The 24,507-nt window shown below is 27.1% G+C and overlaps 2 protein-coding genes across 4 annotated transcripts in view; one reads left to right on the top strand and one right to left on the bottom strand.

The window, feature by feature from the left end:
- The window catches only part of fzy (cell division cycle 20 protein fzy), a 20,262-nt gene extending 14,895 nt beyond the window's left edge, over window positions 1–5,367 (bottom strand). Inside the window, exons 1-7 of one of the 3 annotated variants that reach the window (XM_014430531.2) lie at window positions 5,210–5,367; window positions 4,964–5,089; window positions 4,756–4,889; window positions 4,585–4,676; window positions 3,547–3,817; window positions 1,423–1,616; window positions 205–384 (exon numbers count right to left, since the gene is read on the bottom strand). In XM_014430531.2, the coding sequence (XP_014286017.1) occupies window positions 205–384; window positions 1,423–1,616; window positions 3,547–3,817; window positions 4,585–4,676; window positions 4,756–4,889; window positions 4,964–5,064 (972 nt within the window). In that variant the 5' untranslated portion in view covers window positions 5,065–5,089; window positions 5,210–5,367. Of the gene's footprint in view, window positions 1–204; window positions 385–1,422; window positions 1,617–3,546; window positions 3,818–4,584; window positions 4,677–4,755; window positions 4,890–4,963; window positions 5,090–5,205 lie in introns of all 3 variants that reach the window. The other 2 variants (XM_014430533.2, XM_014430532.2) reach the window with 2 other exon arrangements.
- A 6,436-nt stretch (window positions 5,368–11,803) lies between these two features.
- Window positions 11,804–20,973, top strand: LOC106686924 (tubulin beta-4A chain). Its single transcript, XM_014430530.3, has 9 exons — window positions 11,804–11,947; window positions 13,727–13,835; window positions 14,347–14,472; window positions 15,485–15,714; window positions 16,855–17,022; window positions 17,289–17,474; window positions 18,543–18,682; window positions 19,701–19,962; window positions 20,509–20,973. Exons 1-9 carry the CDS (start codon window positions 11,891–11,893, stop codon window positions 20,590–20,592), a joined length of 1,362 nt encoding a protein of 453 aa, XP_014286016.1. The 5' UTR covers window positions 11,804–11,890; the 3' UTR covers window positions 20,593–20,973.
- Window positions 20,974–24,507: the final 3,534 nt, after the last annotated feature.

Below are 24,507 nucleotides of genomic sequence, written 5' to 3'. Positions count from 1 at the left end.
GTGACTGCATTAAATTAATCCTCCTTAGCCTCCTATTCATAAAGTATAAACATTTGTGTTTACATGGATAAAAGTTGTATTGAACGGAATTAATTAGCAAACACTCAAGAATCAAAATAAACAACGAACAAACGAAAAACGACAGGACTTTTTGAATGCCCTGGTAGTTACTGTCAATAAAAATAGATTTAAAGGCAAATATACCTCTTGAGAATGGGCTTCGATAGATGATACAACGTGATCTCGTTGCCTAACATCATGGTGAACAAGAAGGCCTCCACGACAACCGCTGCTCAATATATGCTGGTTCCAAGATAGTGAACCAACCCTCGCACTGTGGCCATCCATAACTCTCATCTTCTTAGACTGAGTTGTATCCCAAATCTGAGTAGAGAAAAAGAAAAAAAATCAAGGTTAAAGACTACATGATTTTATGTATGACAACAATCTGAAATAAGCAATGAAACTTATAGCACAGTATAAATCTTATAATTCATATCTCAACAAGTAAAAACATTATGAATACAGAACCTGGGCAAAGTTAAAATTTCTTAATTTCAAATGGGCTAAATTGAAAAAAACAACAAAAAAAAAAAAAAACATTTATCAAAGTAAGAAAGTTAATTAGAATTATTTTAAAAATTATACAATTTTTATTTTAATCGAGCTATATGTGACATCATGATTTGAATTTTTGCCAAACCTAACTTAACATAATTTGGAAAAAATTAATAAGTAATTACATGATAAACTGATCCTTAGTCATGTTGATTACCCAGAAGAACAGAAGAGCTCTACATTTAGTTGATAATTAAGCATAGTTCACTAGTATACTTTAAGTAAGATTACCCAATAGAAATAGATATAATTAAATAAAAGCTAGATGTCACGATGAATAAGTTAGTCTGCGTTGGGTTGGCAGCTCACTGGCTCAACAGCTTGTTTACTCCACAGATGAAAGATAGTCTTAAATCTACTTTCTTTATTTAAATTTTTTTTATTTTCTAAACTATTAATATATTTTTAGTAAAGAGGAGTTCAATTAATAAAATTAATTCCCCCCCCCCCTTCCAAGATCTATTGAAAGGCTATGAATTTATAAATTTTACAGTTTTCATACTGCAAATGAGCAAAGTACCTTTGCAGTAATATTTTAGTGTATTTTGATAAGAATATTAATTAATGGTAAATTATATAGGAAAAACAAACATTAATAAAAAAAAAGATAGGAGACATGAAAAAAAATTATATATATAGCATAAAAGAAACAAAAACAAGAAGCAACAAAATTTGAATGAAAATATCATTCCTGTCGGTGGCCAGTCCCAAGAATGTCACAATTTTTTTTAAACCAATTTCAATAGTTCCTCAACTTCAGGGAGTTAAGAATAAAAATTATTTTCAATTAAGACAATACCATACCTGAGTATTTCCTAAGCTTGTACCAATGGCCAAGGTGTCACCATCAGTTATCCAAGAGAGCGAAGAGACATAGTCATTGCCCTCTAGTTCTGTAAGCTGTGTAATAGCACCACTGCTTGCGTTCCACAGGTATACTGAGCTTCCTAGCGCAACAGCTAACAGATTGCTTTTGCTCCAGTCAACAAGGTTCAAGTCTAGAATAAATTTACTCTGGCTCAATACAAAAATATTATTCAAATCAAAATTGATTATCAAATAATACTTCTTAATTAGATTAAAAAAATAAGAAAAAGTTATGTTGGAAGAAGATAGAGTAAAAGTTTACTTCAGATCCCCCAAAGTGGCTGAAGCCTATTTTTTCCTGAACAGAGTGTACCGAGGTAACTCGAACATTCCGACTATGTACGACTTAAGTCAGTTTATTATATTAACCTCCTTTCAAGAGGGAAAATTTCTGTACCTCCACACTTACACCTTTTCCCCTTAGTTAACGGTTAGCTTATAATAAACCACAATTTTCAGCAGCAATTGCTATTACTTCTTCTAACTTATAAATATTTATTATACGTTAAAACTAAATTATAATACTTCTAAATTATAATTATAAGACTCTGTAACTTGAAAATAGATCGGAAGCATTTATTTTATATGTTTTTTTTTTTTAAACAAGAAAAGAGAATTGTTTAATAGTTAATCTGACTAGAATAATAAGGTTCTCTTAAGCTGTAAATTATAATAATAAGAAAATTGTTTAATAGTTAATCTTAATATAATAATAAAGGTCTCTTGAGTTGTAAATTAATAACAATAACAAAAACTGTGAGCTACTTTTTATTTATACCCGCACCTGTCAAATACAAAACTGACAATCAGTGGACTACCTAACTATTATATTAATTAAACAAATAGCATATTAGTGCACCTCTAACCATCTTCTCATATATATTATACAGGGTCAACAATCTCATAATTTTATATTTTATATTCGTTAAAGAGGGAAAAGGTATTAGGTTTAAAGGATAAATTGTATTTAGATATATGGATAAATAACAGGAAAAAATGAATAAAAAAAAATGAAATTGTAGATACAAAAAAAGTATGCATTAACATCATATATTTTAAATTTACTATACTATGCCTACATATTATTAGAATTAAAACAATTGTCTAGCTAGGTATAAATATGACTTCAAAAGCTTAAATAGTTAATGATTGTTTTAAAACTAATATCCATAGATTTATAGCATTTAATATGACTTGTGGAACACCATAAGTTCCTGTTTAAAGATAATTTGTTTTTAAAATATTTTTCCACAACGAATGGAAATATCAATAGAAAGCATAAACGGATTCATTTCATTTCCAGTTGGTGTGTTAGACTCATAAGAAAAAAAAAAAAACAAGAGGATAACTTTAATAATTTTTTCCCAATATATTTATACCAGATAATCCAGTAACACATAAAAATATGAAGAAATTATTTAGATAAGATACATCAATATAACTTTAAACACATAAAATTAGGACAAAATTACAATAGTCGGGATATAATAAATATTACTTTTTGTGAGATGGTCGAGGGTGTGGTCATTAATGATAGATTATCATTTGTCTAATTTTATAGATCATAGATTATCGATTTCAAGTTTCATAAAACTTTTACTAAGGTGGAATTATATAGACAGGTGAAGAAAATTGAAGTAAGGAATCTTTTTCCTCCTTAACTATGGAGTAAGAAATTTTCCCATCCTTTGAATGGCATAACTTGTAGAAAAAAAAGAGCATCATTTATTTTTTAATTAATATATTTATTCAAGTAATGAAATTTGTTATTAACTACTCTGAATACAAGCAATATTTAAAAATATTGACAACTTACATAAATTTAATATATTATAATTCAAATTATAATACTTAAATATAACTTCAATAACTATTAAATAAGCCTAATTCAACAAATAAATATGCTTTAAAACCAAATGCATTAAAATTTTTATTCAAAGTTAACATAAACTTAGATGAAAAGAATACATACATACATATTTTATATGACCAATTAAGAATTTTTCGAAGTAAGAATCACTAAAAATATTGATAACTACTTAGTCACTAGAAAGTACTTACAGTAGTCATCAAGAATATCAGGAGCATCTAGTATCCGGTCAGGTGCTTGGGGAATGTACCTGGTCAAAGCATTTTTTGGAGTTTTAGATTGAGAGTAAACTATTTTTAATGGGTTTTGGTGCCCACCAGGAGGTTCTGGTGCTTTTTTTTGAAAAGCCAAAATTCTTGCTCCAGCTAAATCTCTACCAGCCAAATTTTCAGTCATAGCACGCTCCATCTCAACCTGAGATGGAGATTTAGCTTCGTCATCCTTGTTACCATCATCGTTCAACTAAAAGAAACAATAAGGATATTTTGTAGGCATAAAAAAAAGTGAGTAAACATAGAGCAACCTAAAAACAAACCTAGATTGAAATAAATAAAATCATAACTCCAAAAATATATCATAATAATGTAGTTAAAGACGCTCCATGATTTAATATAACGAACAAATACTGAAAAAGTAATGGCCTAAAGTTAATTCCAGGTTTATATATAAAAGAAATAAAGGGAAATTGATTTTTGTATACTGAAATATTTAATGAATAAAGATCATCCTGTCAGATTCAGAAATTAAATGTTTATCTAATCATCGAACTGTCGAACTTTCTATTGTCATAAAAATTAAACACACTGAAAAATTAAGAATGGAAAATGATACTAAATAAGTACGGTCTACACAGTATAAATTCATTTTCAAAACAAAATTACATAACTGACCCTAAATTACTAACAAGTTTTTAATTAAAAAAAAAAAAGAGTATTTATTTAATAAAAATAATATGTTGTACCGTAACAGAATAACTCTCTAATACTATTCATTAAAGTAAACATTTTTAATGAAAATATGAATCATCCCAGCATTTAAACTCTCAACAAATTAGTTTTAATAATAACAATAATTTCTAGAAATATATCCCTCTTAATATTCAATTTGACCACAAAAAAACATAAATCAGAAATTTTAGCAAAAAATATTGAAAAAAATAATAATAATAATAAATTAAAATAAACCAAAATACATCATTTTCTAAGGTATAAATAATAATATAAATAAACCTTAAAGTGTCCAAGTTCAAAGTCCGTGGCAGATCTGGTAGGAATAAATCTATCCCCACCAGGAGTTTTCCCTTTACCAGGCGTTTTAGAATCTAAAATAATACAACAGTCTTAGGAGATCTCATAAAAACTATGGTAGTATTTCTAAAATACTTCAAGATTACTACTAACCTGGTGAATTCTTTGGTGTTTTAGAAGGAGTCTTAGAAGGTGTCTTTCTATTATCCATCTTCTTTGGTGTTTTAGAGGCATAGTTGCCTTTGATTTTGGATGTGTCAAGACTTGAATTAATAATACTGTTGTTACTAAAACGATATGGAATACTTAAAATAGGGAATTTTATTAGTCATATAAAACTAAACAGCAATATTCTAATTACCTTCCATCGCCCTTTTTTTGCCATCTAGGTACAGGCCCCCTTATAGGGTCATCCATTCTTAAAACATTATTCAGTTCATTAACAAATGTAAATTGTGCCATACTACAATTAAATAATGGTCCACTTCTAAAACAGAATAAAAAAAAAATTGATTAATACTTACAGTGAAACTATAACTATCATAATTAATACAAATTTAAACTCTGAGAATAATATAAAACGAGTTAAAAAAGTAAACATACCAACCTTAACTTAAAAACAAGGATGTCATGAGAAACTAAGCTTTTGAAATATATAAAATTACGTTCAATGACTTTGGTCCCAGGTAATACCAACGGTCACTTTGAGACAAACACATTCAAAAGTGTACTGTGGTACAGTAATATTACAGCTGTATACTCCAAATGTATAAGATAAATAATGTTCCTTATCGGCAACAAAAAATACTACCTGACTGGTGTTAAATAAATATAAATTTTAATAAACTAATTTTAAATATTGAAATATACATTTTTCAAAATTTAGTATGAGTAAATATATTAAAGTTTATAGGCAGCAGTGCATTCTTTACTCATTTTTCACGAAGTTAGTCTTCATTTTAAGATTTGCCGTGTGAGCCTGTTGGTCGTAATACTCACCAAAAATGAATGTTTCAAGAAGTCTAGTTTCCAGGCTTAACCTTGCGAATCCTGTTTTGAAGAACAATCTAGCCCTTGTCCAGAGAAGGACCTTAGTTTCAGGTCCTCCTTCTGTTAGAGTTTCATTAGCGGTGAGTTTTATTTAGAATAAGTTAATTAGTTTAATAAATGCTATATTTTATGATTTAGCTATACAATAAGCTTATATACTTCAATGAACAACTGGTGTTTTTTTTCGCTTAAATTACGTTCAAATTTTCCTTCCTGTCCGTGATAAGATAATACTGGATATGTCATTTCATCCTGTTGACTGATTAAAATATTTATTATATGTTTGCACTGTTTTATTATTTTTATAATTCAGAAATTAGTATTGCTTAGATTTGATCTGATTAATTTGTTATTTGGGGATTTATTCTTAGGTACTATCTGATTAAGAGTAAGGTTCTATCTTCTAAACCCACCTAATTATTTTTCACCTTGTTGAAATTATTGATTGGTTTTTGTTATGTGTGATGGGGTATCATTTGACATTGATTTTAACTGCAAATTGGCACCTACTTTTATAATTTTGTGTCTTTCATATTAACCATTTCTATCACACCTTGGATACAGGTTATTTTACCAAGATGCATATTTTATTTTCAATTTATAAAAAGTAATGTATACTTATAATATATAATTTAATTTTAAACATAATTCTAATATGTGATTCTTGAAATGGAGCCATTCTATCAGTTATTAATTATTTTTTCAAGTTTTTCTAAATTATGTTATTGTTATGATGGATACCATGACCACCCAAACAGCTCATAAGCCGAATTCAGTTTCCTTAATGTGTTTTATAATTTCCATATTATACATTATTCTCTAAGTATCAAACAACTTATTCTATTGAATATTTTAATTTGTGTCCATGTCATTTTACAAATTTGCAAACAGCAAACTCTGAATTCTCTCAATGTCTCATTTGCTCTATTATACATTTAAATTTGATTTTAGATATCTGTTTTAAAAAAAGTATTGCCATAAATTTGGGAAGAAAGACCTTTACAGGCATTTGAAATTTAACCAATTTTTTTTTAAAAATTAATTTCTCACAATTTTTCCATTAAAAATATTAAATTGTGTAATAATTTAGATAAGAATTATGAATTAGTCAACTAATCATCCAAATCTAATCGATGATAGTTAATACTCATGTTGGGATAACCTTTATAAAACACAAATGAGTGATATTTTGGGCCAAATGTTAACTGTGGCCCAATTAGCTTTGGCACAGTCACTCCATATTTTTTAGCAGTATTCTGTTAACTGTTATCAATACTGTGATAAAGACATAAATTGTGGATCACAATGGCAAAGTAATGTTGAAATGTTTGTTTAACTAAAACTTTGTCAAAATTAGTGAAACATTTTCTGTATCAATAAAACTATATCATTTATTATATCTGTAGAGATTAGATCTTAATATTAAGAGTTTTTCCTATGTGCTCTTGAATTAAAATTATATATATACAGATTACAGATACACAAATTATATATATAATTATATACAGATATACAAATTATATATATACAGATATTTATGATATATTATCATGTCTTAAACTGCTAAATATATCTTCTTTTTTTTTTTTTTAATTGTTTCAGGAGAAATTAGCTCACATGAGCTTCATAGCTGTTGGACTTCTCGCTATCCCACTATATATTCTATCTAATGTCAGAAGGTACAGGGAGAGATCATAAATTCCTCTTAGTGTTTGAGAATTCTCTGTTGTAACATTTATAGTTTCTGTAAATTGTGATAGCTGAAATGATATATTAATGTATTCCATAAAATAAAATTTAACAACTTTCTTTGTTTCTAATTAAACTATCTGTTTTATTATGCTGATTTTTTTTCCTACTTGATCCTAAAAAAAAAAAAAATCAATAATTTTAATAGTGTTTACTAAAAACGTTCTAAGGGGAATCAAGAAGCTGCAATTGCAAAGTTTTGGGACGAAGGTCCCTAGGCACACTGGTTGAGAGCTGTCACGATTCAATTTTCCACCTTTATAATCTAATATTCATTAATTACATAATTTTGAAACATTATTTAGATTTTTATATGATATTAGAAGCGCAATAAAGTTCAGACATTCTAAAGTTATTAGAGCTTTATCATTATTTAGTAAAATTGGCTATAACTTTCTAAACGACAATTATAAGACTAAGCAATGTATTGGTGTCTTAGTTGCCAGTATTGAGGTATTTTTCCTTAGTCTAGTATCAACTATCAAGTAAATCCTTATAGTACCACAGTAAATGTCATTGTCAAGTCTGGGCTATGGAATAAGGTTGTATAGGAAAGTTTTTTGTTACTACAAAATAAATTTTATTTCATCATAGTGGTAGAATTAGACCTACTATCTACTATTTATTATTTCCTTTTTTTTTGCATTTGTAAAATATTTGTTTATTTGAATAGGTTATTTTTTGTTTGGTTAAGGAATTATTTGTTGAAGACCAGCAAATGAATAAAAACTTAAATTTGGTTTTGTAATGATTTTAGCACTAGAAAATTTGAAGAACATTCTTTTGTTTCCTATTTTTGTATCTAGTAATACCCAAAGTTTATTATAAAAAGTTGATGCTGTATCCCAAATGGAATTACAGTAAATTTTCTGAACTTAACTAATTTTATGGAAAACTAGTTTCATTGTTTACTGCATACTGTTGAAAATGTTAGTGTCTTTCATCGGAGAAAGACAAAATTTCCTAAGAGCATCATTCGCACAAACCTAGAACCTGGATAAACCACCTCTATGCTCTTTATTGCAAATGCATTTTTCATTTCCTTTTCAAACTAGAAGTCTTTAGACTATGGGATTAATTTGTCTAAGATATCCTGTTCTCAAATTAAAACAGTTCAAAAGTGTAGAGAAAACCAATTATAAAAAACAATGAAATCGAGAAATGTAGTCCTCACTATGAAACATTAATGTAAGTCACTTTTGGTCTGAGATTGTATGAATACTAATGGAGTTTAATACGTGTGTACATTACATAAGTGGTTTAATGCATCCTATAAAATATATTGACATTTTTAAAAGAAATTTCCCAATTACTCACAAATTTGGATAAAGAGAAAATTCTCTTTTTCAATATGACACTGACACCTCCACAATGTGGATTGTGTGTCAAGGAACTGAAATGATTGGTATATCTTCCTCTTTGACTATTATTTAAATACATTATTAATATAACATTAACATTCTTTTCAAAAATTCCTACAAAATGGTAACTACTGTCATTTTGTACCCCTAATCTATAAATAATCTGATTAATGTAAGAAAAACTTTGACTTGAGCATGTTGGTTTCTTGGTAAAACAAATATGTATTTCATTAATTACAATTCGTAATGTTCTGGCTCACATTATATTGTCTTATAATTTTAATTTTCAGCTTTGATAAAGACTTGCTATTTGTCTTGGAGTGTTTATTAACATAATGTCAAACAATTGTGTTTCTTCATGATGTGACCATCATTTCTTTTAATTAATATATTTTGATTTGTTTTAGATTGTTTCTTTTTTTTTTCTGTATAATACTTTCTATATCAAACTCAGTTGGTGTATGTTAAATAAAGGTATAATTAATAAATATAAAAATTAATAAGTTAAATCTATATAAAATATAAAAACTGAAAATTCGTCACAAATATTCTTGGCAGGTTTGAAGAAAGATAAGATATTTTCCCACGTTTTACCAAAACCTTCCGATGGATCTCTAAGGATTTCTCCTGGACTTTTCTCATCAGAAACACAGCTGCATCATAATTTAGTATATCTGATTATGGCAAGGCATCATCCTACTGTTGTTAGTTGATCTGTTTTTATTTTTAGAACCCTATTTTCAAATATTTCCCCATAGTTTCCTCTTCTCTTACTTTATTTCTTTCTAAAATTTAGAATTAATTTTTTTTTAAAATTTAGTTTATGTCTATCTTGATCTCTTAAATCTAGTCTTATATATCTGTGTTGTCAAGATGACTATCTCTTATCATCCATCCTGTAGAAATGTCGAAACATAGCAATCTCATATGTTTTTGTAAATTTTTCGGATCCATCTCCTTAGCAATTCTTAATTTTCATTGTTCCATTGGAGTTTTTTTTCATATTTTGTTTCTTTTAGTTATTAATTAATCTAAAATTTTATTCAGAACTAGACATTCCAGTTCCATCATTTATTTTATTTCTGTTTCCTCACTACAAAAGTAAACTTTGTATTCACACTGGAAATGAAAAAGATTTTGTCATCATAATTAAAGATTATCACCCCCATTTAACATTTTAGACATCAAAGAACAAATTTGGTTCAATTCAAGTATGGGCATAATCAAACATGATGTTAAATTTATTTAATCATTATAATTAAATTTTCAGATTGTGCAGAACTGTATTGTACCTAGATCAGGGGCGGCAAATCTATGGCTTGCCTTTTACATTTTTCTGGCCGATGAGGTGCACCACACTTTTACAAAATATATTTATAATGGCCTAAGTAGGTGAAAACTATTTTATTTAAAAAAATACATTGTATGTGCATCCATATATTCACAAGTTAACTGAAAAAATTAACTTTGATTTTAAAATAATAATCTTGCAAATGCATGATGCATTTCCAAAGTGGCATCAAGTTTGGTTTTGTTTGACCACCCCTGGCCTAGATGGTCCCATATTGATTTTATCAGATTTCCCTCCACACAACTATATTTTGAAAATGGCTTATCCAATTCAGCCAAAATTTGGACAAGTTGAGATTAGTATAAAAAGGGTTCTATATCAATTAAAAGAAATTCTATTCATTATTTTCACTTCAGCAAAGGAAGTTGAAGCTAAAGTATTTTCTTCTAAATATTTGATACACTTATATTAGAGCCCTAAAGTTAGGTATTAGTGTAAACAGGGTCACGTACTTTCCTGAATATGTCTCTGTTTAAAATACAGCACATACCATAGGTTTTATTGTTAAATGATAAACTATTAATCTTGAAATATAGGTAATTATGTGCCTAATAAAAATCTGTAGAAAAAGGTAATTTCCAAGAAATGGAGTTTTTAGAAAAATTAACAAGAGGCCATGAGAAAAAAAAGATAAAAATGGTGAGGAAGCTATACTACTGACCTATGTACTAGTCAGATGTTTTATTTTATCACTACTATTTTTTTTTTTTAATTCAGTTTATTATTATTATTGGAATATGTTACAAATTTAGAATAATTTAATAATTATAAACAATAATTTAAAAATTATTTCTCAGGAATATTTTTTGTATGAGACTATACCTCCACTACCTCACTGGAAAATTACTATTAATGGTTTAAATAACCTATGTAATGCTCATCAAACTGAATGGGAAATAAAGAGTGAAGTAAATAAAAATAAATTTTCTTCCTCCTGTGGTTGGAGTACATAAGATTATTGATGAACATCAAAAAACGGATGATTTAACTTACAGCATAACAGGTGGATTTGTGTGACTCACAGTGATATTTATTTGTATTATATTTTGATGTTCTGAACATTTATTTTTTAAATTAATTTTAGGTTGTTTAATCTATTTCGTTATAATTAAGTCAGTAATGAATGCATGAAATATTGAACACTTGATAAGATATAAAAAGTAGACTAGTGATATTGATATAGACAGTAATATTTATTTATATTATACTTTAATGTTCTGAACTAATTTATTAGTTTATAAATTTTAAGCTGTATAATTCATTTCGTTATAATTAACTCAATAATAAATGCATACAATATTGAATATATGATAAGATATAAAAAGTGGACTAATAATGTTATGGGGTCTGACATTCTCATCCTCCATGTTGTGGGTTGATTTAATCTTAAGTAATATATTGTTTGATGGAACACCTAAAGGAAATTAAAATTTAATTCCTTATCTCACTAATTTAATTTGTGAAATTTATATACTATATAATCCTAAATTCTTGAAGGTATAACAGGTCTCTGAAAAAAAGATATTAAGTATTTCATACAGAAAGAAAAAATTGTTACTTATATAACAATATTTAACACTAGAATCATAATAGTCAATCTCTATGAAATAAATAAAAAATCCAATTAAATAATTTAATTGATATTATTTTACAAAAAATATATAATGTTCCTAAAATAAAAACAACAAAATAATGTGTTGGGCTATGTTATTAGTACAAATCTAAATCTGTCTCATTGGCTCACCTCAGCCCTTCAGATCCAAGTTTAGCCAGAGACATGAGGGAGATTGTACATCTACAGGCAGGGCAATGTGGCAATCAAATAGGATCAAAGGTTCGATAATAATGATATTAACTCAATAATTTTATAAATAAAAAAATAAATCTTATGGATGTGGATTAAAATTTTTAAAGCCAATGGACATAAAATCATTTATATCTTAAACAGAACTTGACTATTGTTTATTTAACTTTTTTGAATAGATATAATTAATCTCCATGAAAAGATTAATTATTAATCTTGATTGCTTATAATATATTCATTTATTGCTTAGATATTTTATGTCTGATAATAATATTTGATGCCAATTATAAAGGATTAAGCCACATTATAAAATGAAATCATATTTTCCCTTCAATATTAAGGCATGGTTTTATTGCAACACTTTCATATGTATGAATATAATGAAATAGTTTCCTTTCTATTAGTAGAAAAGCAGATAATTTTGTTTGAATAAATTTAAATTTTTTTTAATACATACTCAACTAATTTCAGTAACACTATAAGTGATGTTTTGATCAATAATATAATTATTTTCAAATAAATGCAGTAAGTTATTATTTTCTTTTTCAACTTTTACATTTGAAACATTCAGAGTCAGAAAAGATCTCAATAAAAACTACTAAGCAATGAAAGACCAAACCGCAAGGTTTTTTTTATTCTTTTTCTTGAAGTAAGTTAAATCTATTAATTTATTTGTTTTAGGATAAAATTATGATAATTAGTTATTTATAATCAATATAACAAAATAAATATTTTGTTATGTATCTCTGGATTGATTTGAAAATAATTCATTTAATTATTTTCATTTTATCTAGTTAATCAATTAATTTTAACTAGATACTTTTGTATTAAACAACACTAAAACCAGCATATTTTTTGTAATTAGTGTGATTTTAAATTAATTCCTTGAACATTCCTTTAAAAAAAACATTAATAGACTTAACAGAAAAAAAAAAAATACAACTACAAATTGTAATCAGGCATTTCTACATAAAGTTAAATTTAACTAGGCAATTAATACATTTAATATAGTATTATTAATATAGTTCTGGTATTTCAACAAATTAAACAGCACAACATATCATATATGTCAACCCCTCATTGATTATACTATAAAAAAGGTGTATTTATAAACAAGAAAGTGGTTAGACATAAGTATGAGTGCTCAAAAATCATATTTCAATCTTAATCATTAAAAGTAACTTTTTTTTCTTAACATTGTTCTTTTTAATTTGGTGATATATTTTTCCAATTGTTCTGAAAATGTTATTGTTTATTAATTAGTCATTTTACTTTATTTTGTAATATTAATCATTTTTTTAATTAAGAAATTTAATTTTACATAAAGTAAAATTAAATTACAGTATTAATTTTATGTAACCCAATATTAAATTAATACTGTAATTTAATTTTACATAAAGTAAAGCTTAGTTCACTGATTCTCAACCACTGTACCACTAGATTATTGAAGTGTGCAGCCACTGATAGGGCAGTGCCCCCTACCAAAATCAAATTTCTTTATTAATTGACACTACATGAGCCCAAGTATTTATTTGAACTGAAGATATTGTTAAGTTTCACTTAAAATTCTTTTCATTTTTCTTATTGCTAGTGGGCTGCCAAACCTTATTTATTAAAAGTATGCTGTGATGAAACAAAGGTTGAGAATCACTTGCTTAAGTTCTAATATACAGTGAATATATATATTGAAATTCCTTCTTTAATGACTTAGGTACAATATGGTAAATAGAATACAAAACAAACCTTTATATACTTTTTATAATTCTATTTCAAATAAGTTATATTGAAATAAAAAATTTGTTTTTCTAGTTTTGGGAGATAATATCAGACGAGCATGGGATCGATCCTACAGGAGTATACCATGGGGATAATCTTATGCAATTGGAAAGAATAAATGTGTATTACAATGAGGCATCAAGTAAGTTAAAATTGATTTGGTGTTTTTTAATCGAACTGACCAATTAATTATTGTTTCTATTATTTTGTGAGTAATTATAGCACGATAAGAAAAAAAAATAGGTATACAATAACACAAAATTTAAAAACTTAAATCTCATTTTAACATTAAGTTAAAAAAGGAGTTCAGATTATTATTTTTTATTCTGTACTTTTTTCTGATTTGAAATCAAAGTTGAGCAACTGGATACCTGAATGTATGGATATAATGCATAATGTTCCATTCCATGGTTTCTTAACCTTTTATTGAACTAATGTTTATTTATATATTTTCTCTCCTTAATTTCTGTGGTCCTTGGATTATTAAGAGAAATAAGCTTCTTTAAATTTGAATCTATTTCTGTATAAAATTAAATGAAAAGGAGTATAGAGAAAAAAGTGGTAAAATTAGGATTATATCCATAAAGGAAGAAGTAAAAACACAAACATTTTATTTTCTAGATTTGTAACTTTGTTATTAATGATTGCCATAGATGGAAAGTATGTGCCACGGGCTGTACTTGTTGATCTGGAGCCTGGAACGATGGATTCTGTTCGATCAGGACCTTTTGGACTTCTTTTTCGACCTGATAATTATGTTTTTGGGCAATCTGGAGCAGGTAAGTTTTCCATAAGCAGCTAAGAATTTATTAATATATTCATAATTCAATCTTAAATAACTCTTCTCTCATTCAAGAAAATAAAAAATTTACATTTTATTTATTTATATATGTATATTTTTTTTATGAAAACCTTTAATAGGAAATATTTTCCCAACTTTATGAATGACTGCTTGAATCCTACTCAAAAAGATCATTGCATCCAAAATTGTGTGGTTTTCTCCCTTGTCTCTACAAAAGCAGATATTAGCTTCAATATAGTTCCGGTTAATTCTTTATACACATATACCCACTCTGTCCTTGATATGTTCTATAGGATTAAAATCCCCTAATTAAATCAAAGCTCATTAACTGAAGTTCTGAATATTTTTTTTTTATTGTGTCACTCTATGAAAATGATAAAATAACTTTCAAAGAAGACTACGGAAATAAAAAAAGTACTCCTTGCCTTCATGATTGTAGTATGTAAAGAAACCATTAGTTCTTGGCAGTGAGTAAAATGGATGGGAACAGAGAAGGTCTGAGGAGTGAGAGAGGGCTGAATTGTTGAAGTAGCCAATCTTCATTACAAAACATATCACAAATAGAGTTTTAGAAATAGTAAATAATTCAATAAATTTTAACAAATCATTCATTCGATGAATGATTGCTGTATCTCAAAAAGAACAATGTCTATGAAGTTGAAGGGTTGATTTTTATTTTGTAAGTATTAAAATCATAATGTTGATTTTCTTGGTCCCTTGAGGTATCATAGCTTAAGTATTGAAGTATATGATATATTTAATAAATAATAACATATACTTCAATATTTAATACTCTACAAAACTGCATTTGAAAATTATTCCTTTCTTTGTTTTACAGGGTTCATAACATTGAAATAATTCACCTGATACAAAATATTCTCTTCACTACTATTACAGTTCTGCTCATATATTATAGATTGTTTCTCGTTTTAATATAATTTAAATGTTTATGTTACATTCAGAATTTCTATAGATAATGTATCTTTTAGGTAATAATTGGGCCAAAGGCCACTACACAGAAGGTGCTGAACTTGTTGATGCTGTAATGGATGTCGTCAGAAGAGAATCCGAAACATGTGACTGTCTACAAGGGTTTCAACTCACCCACTCGTTAGGTGGTGGTACTGGCTCAGGAATGGGAACTTTACTCATATCAAAAATCAGAGAAGAATATCCAGACAGAATCATGAATTCTTTCAGTGTCATTCCTTCTCCAAAGGTATTCATTTAATTATTTAATCAAAATCTTCAACAGATTTTATTTATCTAGATATTACTGGAAACCAACAAAACTAAATCATAAGCCTTCTCATGAAATGAGAAATGAAACATGAGAAATGTTAAATGAACTATAGAGAAACATGAATATCAAATATAATAATAAATTTTATTACTCTTAAAAATTAGTAAATTTTCTGAATACATTAAAAATAAATTCTCTAAACATAAACGAAATATTGGGCTACATTGAAAGTCTTGGATCAAAAAAAAAAAAAAAAAAAGAATAAAGTAAAAATAATTGGAAGATGATAGTTGACCATATAAGGTAAATTGTAAGAAGATAGTCCAGGAGGCGGTCAATAAAGGTATCAAAATAGTTCTCTTTTACTATCTTCAATTATTTTCTTCCAATATGAATCAACAAACACGGGACCACTTGAAGCTCTGCAAAGTTGGACAAAACGTTGGTTAACAATAAATAGTTTTCTTCCACTATTTTGATACCTTTATTGACCACCAACCGGACTTTCTTCCTACAAAAATAAAAGTAAAATAAAACATATAATTATAAAGTTTAGTAGTAGTTCTGAATACTATTTGACTAGTGGAATACTTTTTGCCAAGCCCAGATGGTTGAGTACAGGTGCTAATCACATAATGGGATTATAAAAAAATTATCTTAGTATAGGAATCAAACCTACAGCTTCAAATAGTCACTCTTAAACCCTCGCCCCAACAGGCTATGATCCTGAAAAATAATGTGATTGATTTATAAATAAATGATTTTAACAAGCATTGAGTGTTTTTTCTTAAAATGGTCAAATTTTAAATTTCTTACTTTTAATACATGGAAAATTTTTCATAGTTATAATAAAAAATATATAGCATATTTAACTAACTAAGCATATCTCAAATGATCTAGTTTTTATAGTATAGCTTCAACTTATATTGAAAATATCTCAAAAATAATTATATAATTATTTTTATCAGAATAAATGAATTTTAATCTCTTGCTATGGAAGTAAAAATTGGATGATTTTAAAAGTATAGCTCAATTGTACAAGGTTTGAAACCTGTTCTAACCTATAAAATGTGTGTATACTAACTAAAATAATTTGGCCGTTAATCAATGTTTTAGGTATCAGATACGGTGGTAGAACCATATAATGCTACCCTCTCTGTGCACCAGCTAGTGGAAAATACAGATGAAACTTTCTGCATTGATAATGAAGCATTGTACGATATATGTTTTAGAACCCTTAAGCTAGTATCACCAACTTATGGAGATTTAAATCACTTAGTATCAGTAAGTGAAGTATTAAATAATTCTACATAAATAATCCTTACAAGTCAAGTAAAATTCTTATATACAATTGTAATTTTTTTTTTTATTGTTAAATTTTAACTCATTTTCTCTCTCCACTGATATATTTAGGATAAAAGAAAAAAATCACTTTTCATTTTCTATATTATAATTATGGTGGCAATCCTAACCATGGTTAATTTTGTAATTATTCTTAGGTGTTGAAAGTCCTAGAATAATTTAATTTTCTTCTAAATTTAATTTTTCAGATAACCATGTCTGGTGTAACAACTTGCCTGAGATTTCCTGGGCAATTAAATGCAGATCTAAGAAAGCTAGCAGTAAATATGGTACCGTTTCCTCGTTTACATTTCTTTATGCCAGGATTCGCACCATTAACCGCCAGAGGTGTGCAGCAATATCGTGCCTTGACTGTTCCTGAACTCACTCAACAAGTAAATTTAAACAAGAACTAATTATTATGTTCTGGAAGATTATTGATTGACCGTGTGTAAAGATGAAAGGAATATGGTCCGGGTGCGGTCAAGAAAAACTCAAGTAGTAGAAATATACTAATTTAATGAGCCAACGTTTCGCCCCACGTTGCAGGGCTTCTTCAGGGCTAACGAAGAGCTCCTTATTTGTATGTTCTTTAAATATTTCTTTTGTTATCTATTTGTTACTATTACCCTTTACATTTACTATTTACTACCTTTAATTTTTCTTATTATATCTTACTTTTTTACATTTTATACCCCTGTTATTTTACACTTATGTTTTTGTTTTCCTTTTGTAACTATGTGTTTGTATCTTTTTTAGCCCTGAAGAAGCCCTGCAATGTGGGGCGAAACGTTGGCTCATTAAATTAGTATATTTCTACTACTTGAGTTTTTCTTGACCGCACCCGGACCATATTCCTTTCATAATTATTATGTTATTTGTTTAATTTCATTTTAGCTCCATGATAGGTGCACTTTATTGAAATAGTTAAACTTTATCATATTAAACTATGCAGTTATGTAGAACAAATAAAATGAGGATAAGTATAAAAAAAAAAAAAAAATAGAAAAGTAAATAAAGAAAAAAAATGTAAAATTACAAACAGAAATTGAAGTAAAATAAATGATAAAGTATTATTGTATAAGTCATATTCTAAATGGATGTGGGATATATTAAATATAAAAAGAATTATAATAAATTATTAATACATTAAAGAGGGACTAGGCTATCATCATAAGATATTCTCTTGCAGAATGAGTGAATGATTTTATTTCCTAATTCTCTTGTATTAAAATTAATGAACATTAAATGACCTTTCTCTTATAAATTATATGTTATTAACAAAACAAACAAAAAATAAGTATTGAAACTATGCTAAACTTATATATTTTTGGTATTAAAATTTTTCAAATTTATGAAAACTGCCATTTCCACTTACTCATTTTTTTATATATCAAAGTTGATACAAAATAAAACTAATAATTTACAAAAAATGGTTTTACACTATTTGCAACAAACTTTAGATGTTCGATGCAAGAAACATGATGACAGCTTGTGATCCACGCCATGGGCGTTACCTCACCGTAGCAGCTATTTTCCGTGGACAAATGTCAATGAAGGAGGTTGATGAACAAATGCTGAGCATACAAAATAAAAATTCAGGGTATGTAAAAATGTGTTGTTATTTTCTACAATAATTTAAAAACTATATTACAAAAAGAATAATATGAAAATTGACTTAACATTGTAAGAAATTTGGAAACCATGAAAAGTTTCAGTTGCTTTCGGATTTATATAAATATATTCATTATATAACACTAAAAAGCACATTACTTAAGAGTACAAATAATCAAATGAAAGTTAGAGACTATCCATTGCTGGAACATGACACATAATAGATTTAGACTTGAAGTTTCGATATGTATTAAATTAATTTCTAACTTGTAATACAGTATATTTTTTTTGTTTATTCTATTTTTTTAGTAAAATTACATTAATAAATGTAACATTTTTTTGGTATGAATACATCAATTAAAACATTAATAGAGATAGGTTAGATTGTGATAAAAAAAAAAATTATTTCAACAATTTATTAATAAGCAATGTTGTTACTGGATACCATGTCCTCATCAGGGCTATTGTTATTGATGAAGGTGTAGATTAATGAACTTTATTAATTTAAAAAAGATATTTAAGAAATTAATTTAATTTTTTTTTGTTAGAAAATTATGAAAGTTATTCAAATTTTTTGTTAGTTTACACTTCCACCAATCACAACATCCCTGATGAATACCTTCAATGTGGGTCAAAGATTGGCTATTAATAAATATTTGAAACTATCTTTTGTTTTTCTTGATCCCAACCCTGACCATCTCTTTCTAATTCACATATGGTCGATTATCTATATATAATAATAAATAATGGTTCTTTAGGAGAGGCACTATAGAAAAAAAAAAATTAAAAAGGCATGAATTATTTCTTAACTGCACTAAATGTGATATTTAGCAACCAAGACACAGGATATACAGCATTTTTTCCTAATATTCTTTGTCTTATCTGTAATAATGATTTTACTGACACTTTTGAACAGAAATAGAGTTATTAGTAATTTTTAAGTAACTATTTGGTATTGCCATTGTATTTTCATCATCAAAATGTAACATTTTTTTTTTTTTTTATAGATACTTTGTGGAATGGATTCCAAATAATGTTAAAGTAGCTGTTTGTGACATAGCACCGAGAGGGCTTAAAATGTCTTCGACATTCATAGGGAATACCACAGCTATTCAAGAAATATTCAAAAGGATTTCAGAACAGTTTACTGCAATGTTCAGAAGAAAGGCATTTTTGCACTGGTATATTGGTGAAGGGATGGATGAAATGGAATTCACAGAAGCAGAATCAAACATGAACGATTTGGTTTCAGAATATCAACAATATCAGGTCAAACAATTAAGATTTTAAAATTAGATTAGGCAAAGGAAGACCAATTTTATTTTGTGTCATCAAGTTCTTCTCAGGAATAAATAAGGATACAAATTTTCAGTAAAAAATATTTATGAATATCATTAATATTCGTAAATATGTAACTATAAAATTTTAAAATGAAATAATTAATAACTTATTTCATACAATCTATTCAATTAGATTATGGAAACAGATGATGCTTTCTTACAGACTTTTAGTTTTCTTTCATTAAAAAATTGGACTTATAAACCTGGAAACTGATAACTAAGATCTGCACATTATTGTTAAATGTATTTATACATTTTTTAAATTCAATATGATAATAAGGTGTGTTTAAATTTTGCCACTGTATCTTATATTTTTGTAGAGAAGGAGACATTTTTGACTGAAGAACTATTTGAAAAAAAAAATCCCCTTACCCTCCTCAGTTAAGCTTATCATTAAAGCCTTCCTGTTGAAGAATATTTATCTGCAAGTTACTTGTAAAGAAATAGTATTTTAAGCTTTTATTATTTTTTTTAGGAAGCTTCTGCTGAAGATGAAGAATTTGGAGAGGATGAAGAAATGATTCCAGATGAAGAGGAGCACCAGGAAGAAGGGAATTAAAATTCTGTCATTCCATGGAAATATATAAAAACAAGTTTAATATTTATTTCAATTGGGAAATTTAAGTTATGTTTTTTAGAATTTTTATCGGAATGTAAGATACTTCTTTCTCTAATAAAATGTCTATTACTAAATGAAAATTCTTAGTATAATAACATTCAATAACTACTTAAGTGACTTAGTACGTATGCACTAGCTACTTAAGTGATTTATTTATGTTTAAATATACTATTATGCTAAACTTACTTGTTATATTCACAAATAAATTATCTTATTTATAAAGTTAAATATTTGATCAAACACAATGTCTTGTGAGTCTGGTGAATTGACATACATCTAGATCATTGAATAGTACCTTAATTATTATATTTGTTTTCTAATTTTTGTGGTATTTCTTGGATCCTTACGGACATGCATTGTAGAATCCTCCTTTTTATTGCAAACAGAGATGTTTCTAGAGTTTTAGTAAGAGTTCAAATCTCATTAGCATAGGTGCTAAATGAGAGGGCTCTGTACATATGTATTTTGGAAGTGTTGATGAAGAGGCTGATTTTCATTGTTGGCTCTCCTAAGGGCATAAATCCTTCATATACTGCTGCAAAGGATTTTCCCTCTATGTCGATATCATCAACAAATTCTATTATTTGGGTCATCCGATTTAGGAGGATTCCTGTGGTCTGGATGCCAGAATCTGTTATAGCTTTTTCGAGGGAAAAATTGAACATGAGGTGTTGGATCATTTCCCTCTTCTGCCTTAAACCAGATAATGTTGTGAACCTCTCTGACAAAACTTCCTGTACCCATGAGTAACATTCATTGTCATTGTAATTTCATTTTTTTTCATCGCTTTATATGTTTTTATATATGTTCCACCCCTGTTGAGAAATGTTTAGTAAAGTGTTCATTCTTAAATTAATGAAAACCTGGTAACATTTGTGAGGGTAAATAACAATACTTTTATTATTATGTTGGCATGGTTTTAGGTTAAGCAACCTTCCATTTTATTATCTTATACCTGACTGGATAAAATAAGGTAGAGGGTATTAGACAATACAAACTTGTTTTGTTCCATTCCTTGTACTCTCTTACTTTATGTGTGTGCTTGAACTAACAGGAGTACTTATGAGATTATAGATGCAAGAACTATCTTGGAATTTGTTCTAAATTTTGTTTATTTTTTATAATGCATAATTAAAGTCTAAATTGCAGTTTTCAACTAACCGTTAACTTTAATTTTCAATCTATAACACACTATTATTGTTTTTTGCCGCCAAGGAATGAGGCATTTTCTCAAACATTATCAGCTTAGGCTGAATACAAGAAGTGTGCATACAAAATATTTTCACAAACATATCATTTTTGTAAAATTGCTGTATTATAAAGTTTAAAATGAGATGATAAAATAAGGAGAAGCATCAGTGATTTGAACATACATGTATTTAAAAATTATTCACAATTTTTTTATTTTCAAAGCTTCAAATTGGATAACCTGAATTTATGCTTCTATTCAGTTTCATCACTTAATTTAAACAAATTTACAAACAATCGTTAGTTTTATAAATTATAATTATGAATAATAACCCTTTTCAATAGTACAATTAATCTATAAAATAATAATAATAAAGATGGAGTATGGGTTTCATAATACATGAATAGTGAAAACTAAACAATACATTTCTGCAATATTAAGTTGATCTTTAGAAAATTCTCTTAAAACAGTGATTTTCATATGGTTAAACACTAATATTACTCATGGTATTAAGTATTGTCAATTCAGTGGGTTTAATCTCTACTAAGATCTGTCAATTTTATGTGGAAATTTGTAATAACATAAAATATTTTTAAAGAATACATTTTGTTTCTGAGGTGCTGATATATACTAACTTGATAATCAGATATGTCTCAAAGGAACCAAAATACCATTTCATATAGGTACATGTTACTTTTCTTACCATTTAAAATTTTAAATATGCATTAGAACAGTGGTCCCCAACCTGCCAGTTTATGCCAGGGCAGTAATGTTTAATTTTTGGAATTTAGAAGTAGAATCCATTTATAAAAAAAATGTAATAGTCTAAAAATAGCAAAATTTTCCAGTACTAAATAATGAACAATGTGCCTGAAGAGCTTATCTTATTCTCATTTAGTGTCAATAAAATTTTCTATGATCTAAGAACAAAATTTGCTCTGTGCAATCACTAATCACTTCTAATATACAAATTTTCACAAATTAACCATTTGCTTCAAAAAGTCAAATAATTTCATAATCGTGTCTTATTTTGAAAAATATTTGTTCTGAGAGAAAAGTCATGTAGAATGAATTTGAACTTCAAGTAAATTTAATCAGCTTTAATTTTAGCTCAAAAAGAAAGTTTTTGGTTCAAAAGTTCTTTTAAAAGCGATAAAAAAGTTTTTTTTTTTTTTTGATTTTTCACAAAATCCACTTTTCAATTATAAGCCACTTTAAAGAGAACCATTGGGCCTAAACATTGTATTATATACTGAAATCACGACTAATTAAATTTACTTCGAATTGTTAGACTTTTTGGAGAAAATCGTCAACATATATCTTAGATTGTACATAGGTCATTTAGGTCCTATATTAAGTTTGTATCAATTAGATCAACTCAGTCATTTAGTTAAAATTAAAAATATTGCTTTAAATTCAAGATATTGCTTTAGTTTTGTACAAAAGCAAACTTTATGCATAACAAATGGAAATTTGGATTATAAGTCGGTGTACATGGTTGTTAATAGAATTAAAACATAATTTTTAGAATATAAAAACAATTTTGATTTGTTTTGGCAAGTTTGACTTACCAATCTATTATAACAATATATTTTTGTTATTTTACTATTTCACATTTTATTTCCACAGTTTATTAAGTTGATATACATGAAGGAATGTACAGTTGTTCATTCATAGTAAATAATAACTAAATAAGGTTTTTTGGGAATATATATCCTCAGCAAAAGATTTTAAAAGCATGGCTCTCTTAATCTATGTAAATTCCTATGTTTAAATAGTATTGTCTTCAATTTTTCAGGACTAAACTAATTTAAAACAGGGTAGTATAATCATATTTAAATTTATGTTATTTATCCATTATTACAATGTGAAATACACTCATAGTAAGAAAAAATTATTTTATCATAATTTAAGTCAAATAATCAAATTTCTTTCCCTACTCTTTTAACCACTATTTAATTATATTTTCACAAGCAAAATTGCTCATCCTTATTAATTTCTTCATTTATAACAACTTCTTGTTGTGTAAATTTACACATAGTACATGTTAAAACTTACGCTTTTAATCTATGTAAATAGTTCATAGCAATTCAAAACAAAACTAATTTAAAATTCAGTACTTCAATCAGAATTTAATTCTTTTTTTATTGGGAGTCTCTAACCGATCTGTTATAACAATAAAAGACTCATTCATAGAAAGGTGAAATAATTTTAGCATTAACAAATAATAATATATTTTAAATAACAATATTTTATTGTTATTTTACTGTTTCACATTTTATCCCCACAGTTTATTAAGTTTACAAGAGTATAAAGTAAATTATAACTGATAAAGAACATGTAAGAGTAAATATAATTGGAAAAATATACAGCATTTCAACTCCAATCAATAAAAAAAGACAATATAGAATGTCAAAATAAAAGTTCAACTAAATGTCGATAGATAGCAGCATAAATCAGGAAAAAGCAGAAAATAATACTTTTAATTACCACCGCTAGAGGACACTAGCGTCCAAACAATCATGTACATAGCCAAATATAGCAGAAAATATTTATTTTTATAAAACGATAATAGTTCAACTAACTGCCGATAGGTAGCAGCACAAATCAAGAAAGGTATAAAATAATAGTTGCGATAAATGCCGCAAGAGGCCAGCACCGTCCAA

This window comes from Halyomorpha halys, unplaced genomic scaffold, assembly GCF_000696795.3.
Source record: "Halyomorpha halys isolate HHAL.00 unplaced genomic scaffold, Hhal_1.1 Scaffold898.1, whole genome shotgun sequence".
Lineage (NCBI taxonomy): Eukaryota > Metazoa > Arthropoda > Insecta > Hemiptera > Pentatomidae > Halyomorpha > Halyomorpha halys.
The sequence above is the reverse complement of the archived record's forward strand: the minus strand, read 5'-3'. Positions and strand labels throughout refer to the sequence as shown.

Coding starts and splice junctions, on each gene's coding strand:
- LOC106686924 (XM_014430530.3), top strand. CDS start 11,891: ATGAGGGAGATTGTACATCTACAGGCAGGGCAATGTGGCAATCAAATA. Junction 13,836..14,346: donor GTATTACAATGAGGCATCAA/GTAAGTTAAAAT, acceptor TGATTGCCATAG/ATGGAAAGTATGTGCCACGG. Junction 19,963..20,508: donor CAGAATATCAACAATATCAG/GTCAAACAATTA, acceptor TATTTTTTTTAG/GAAGCTTCTGCTGAAGATGA.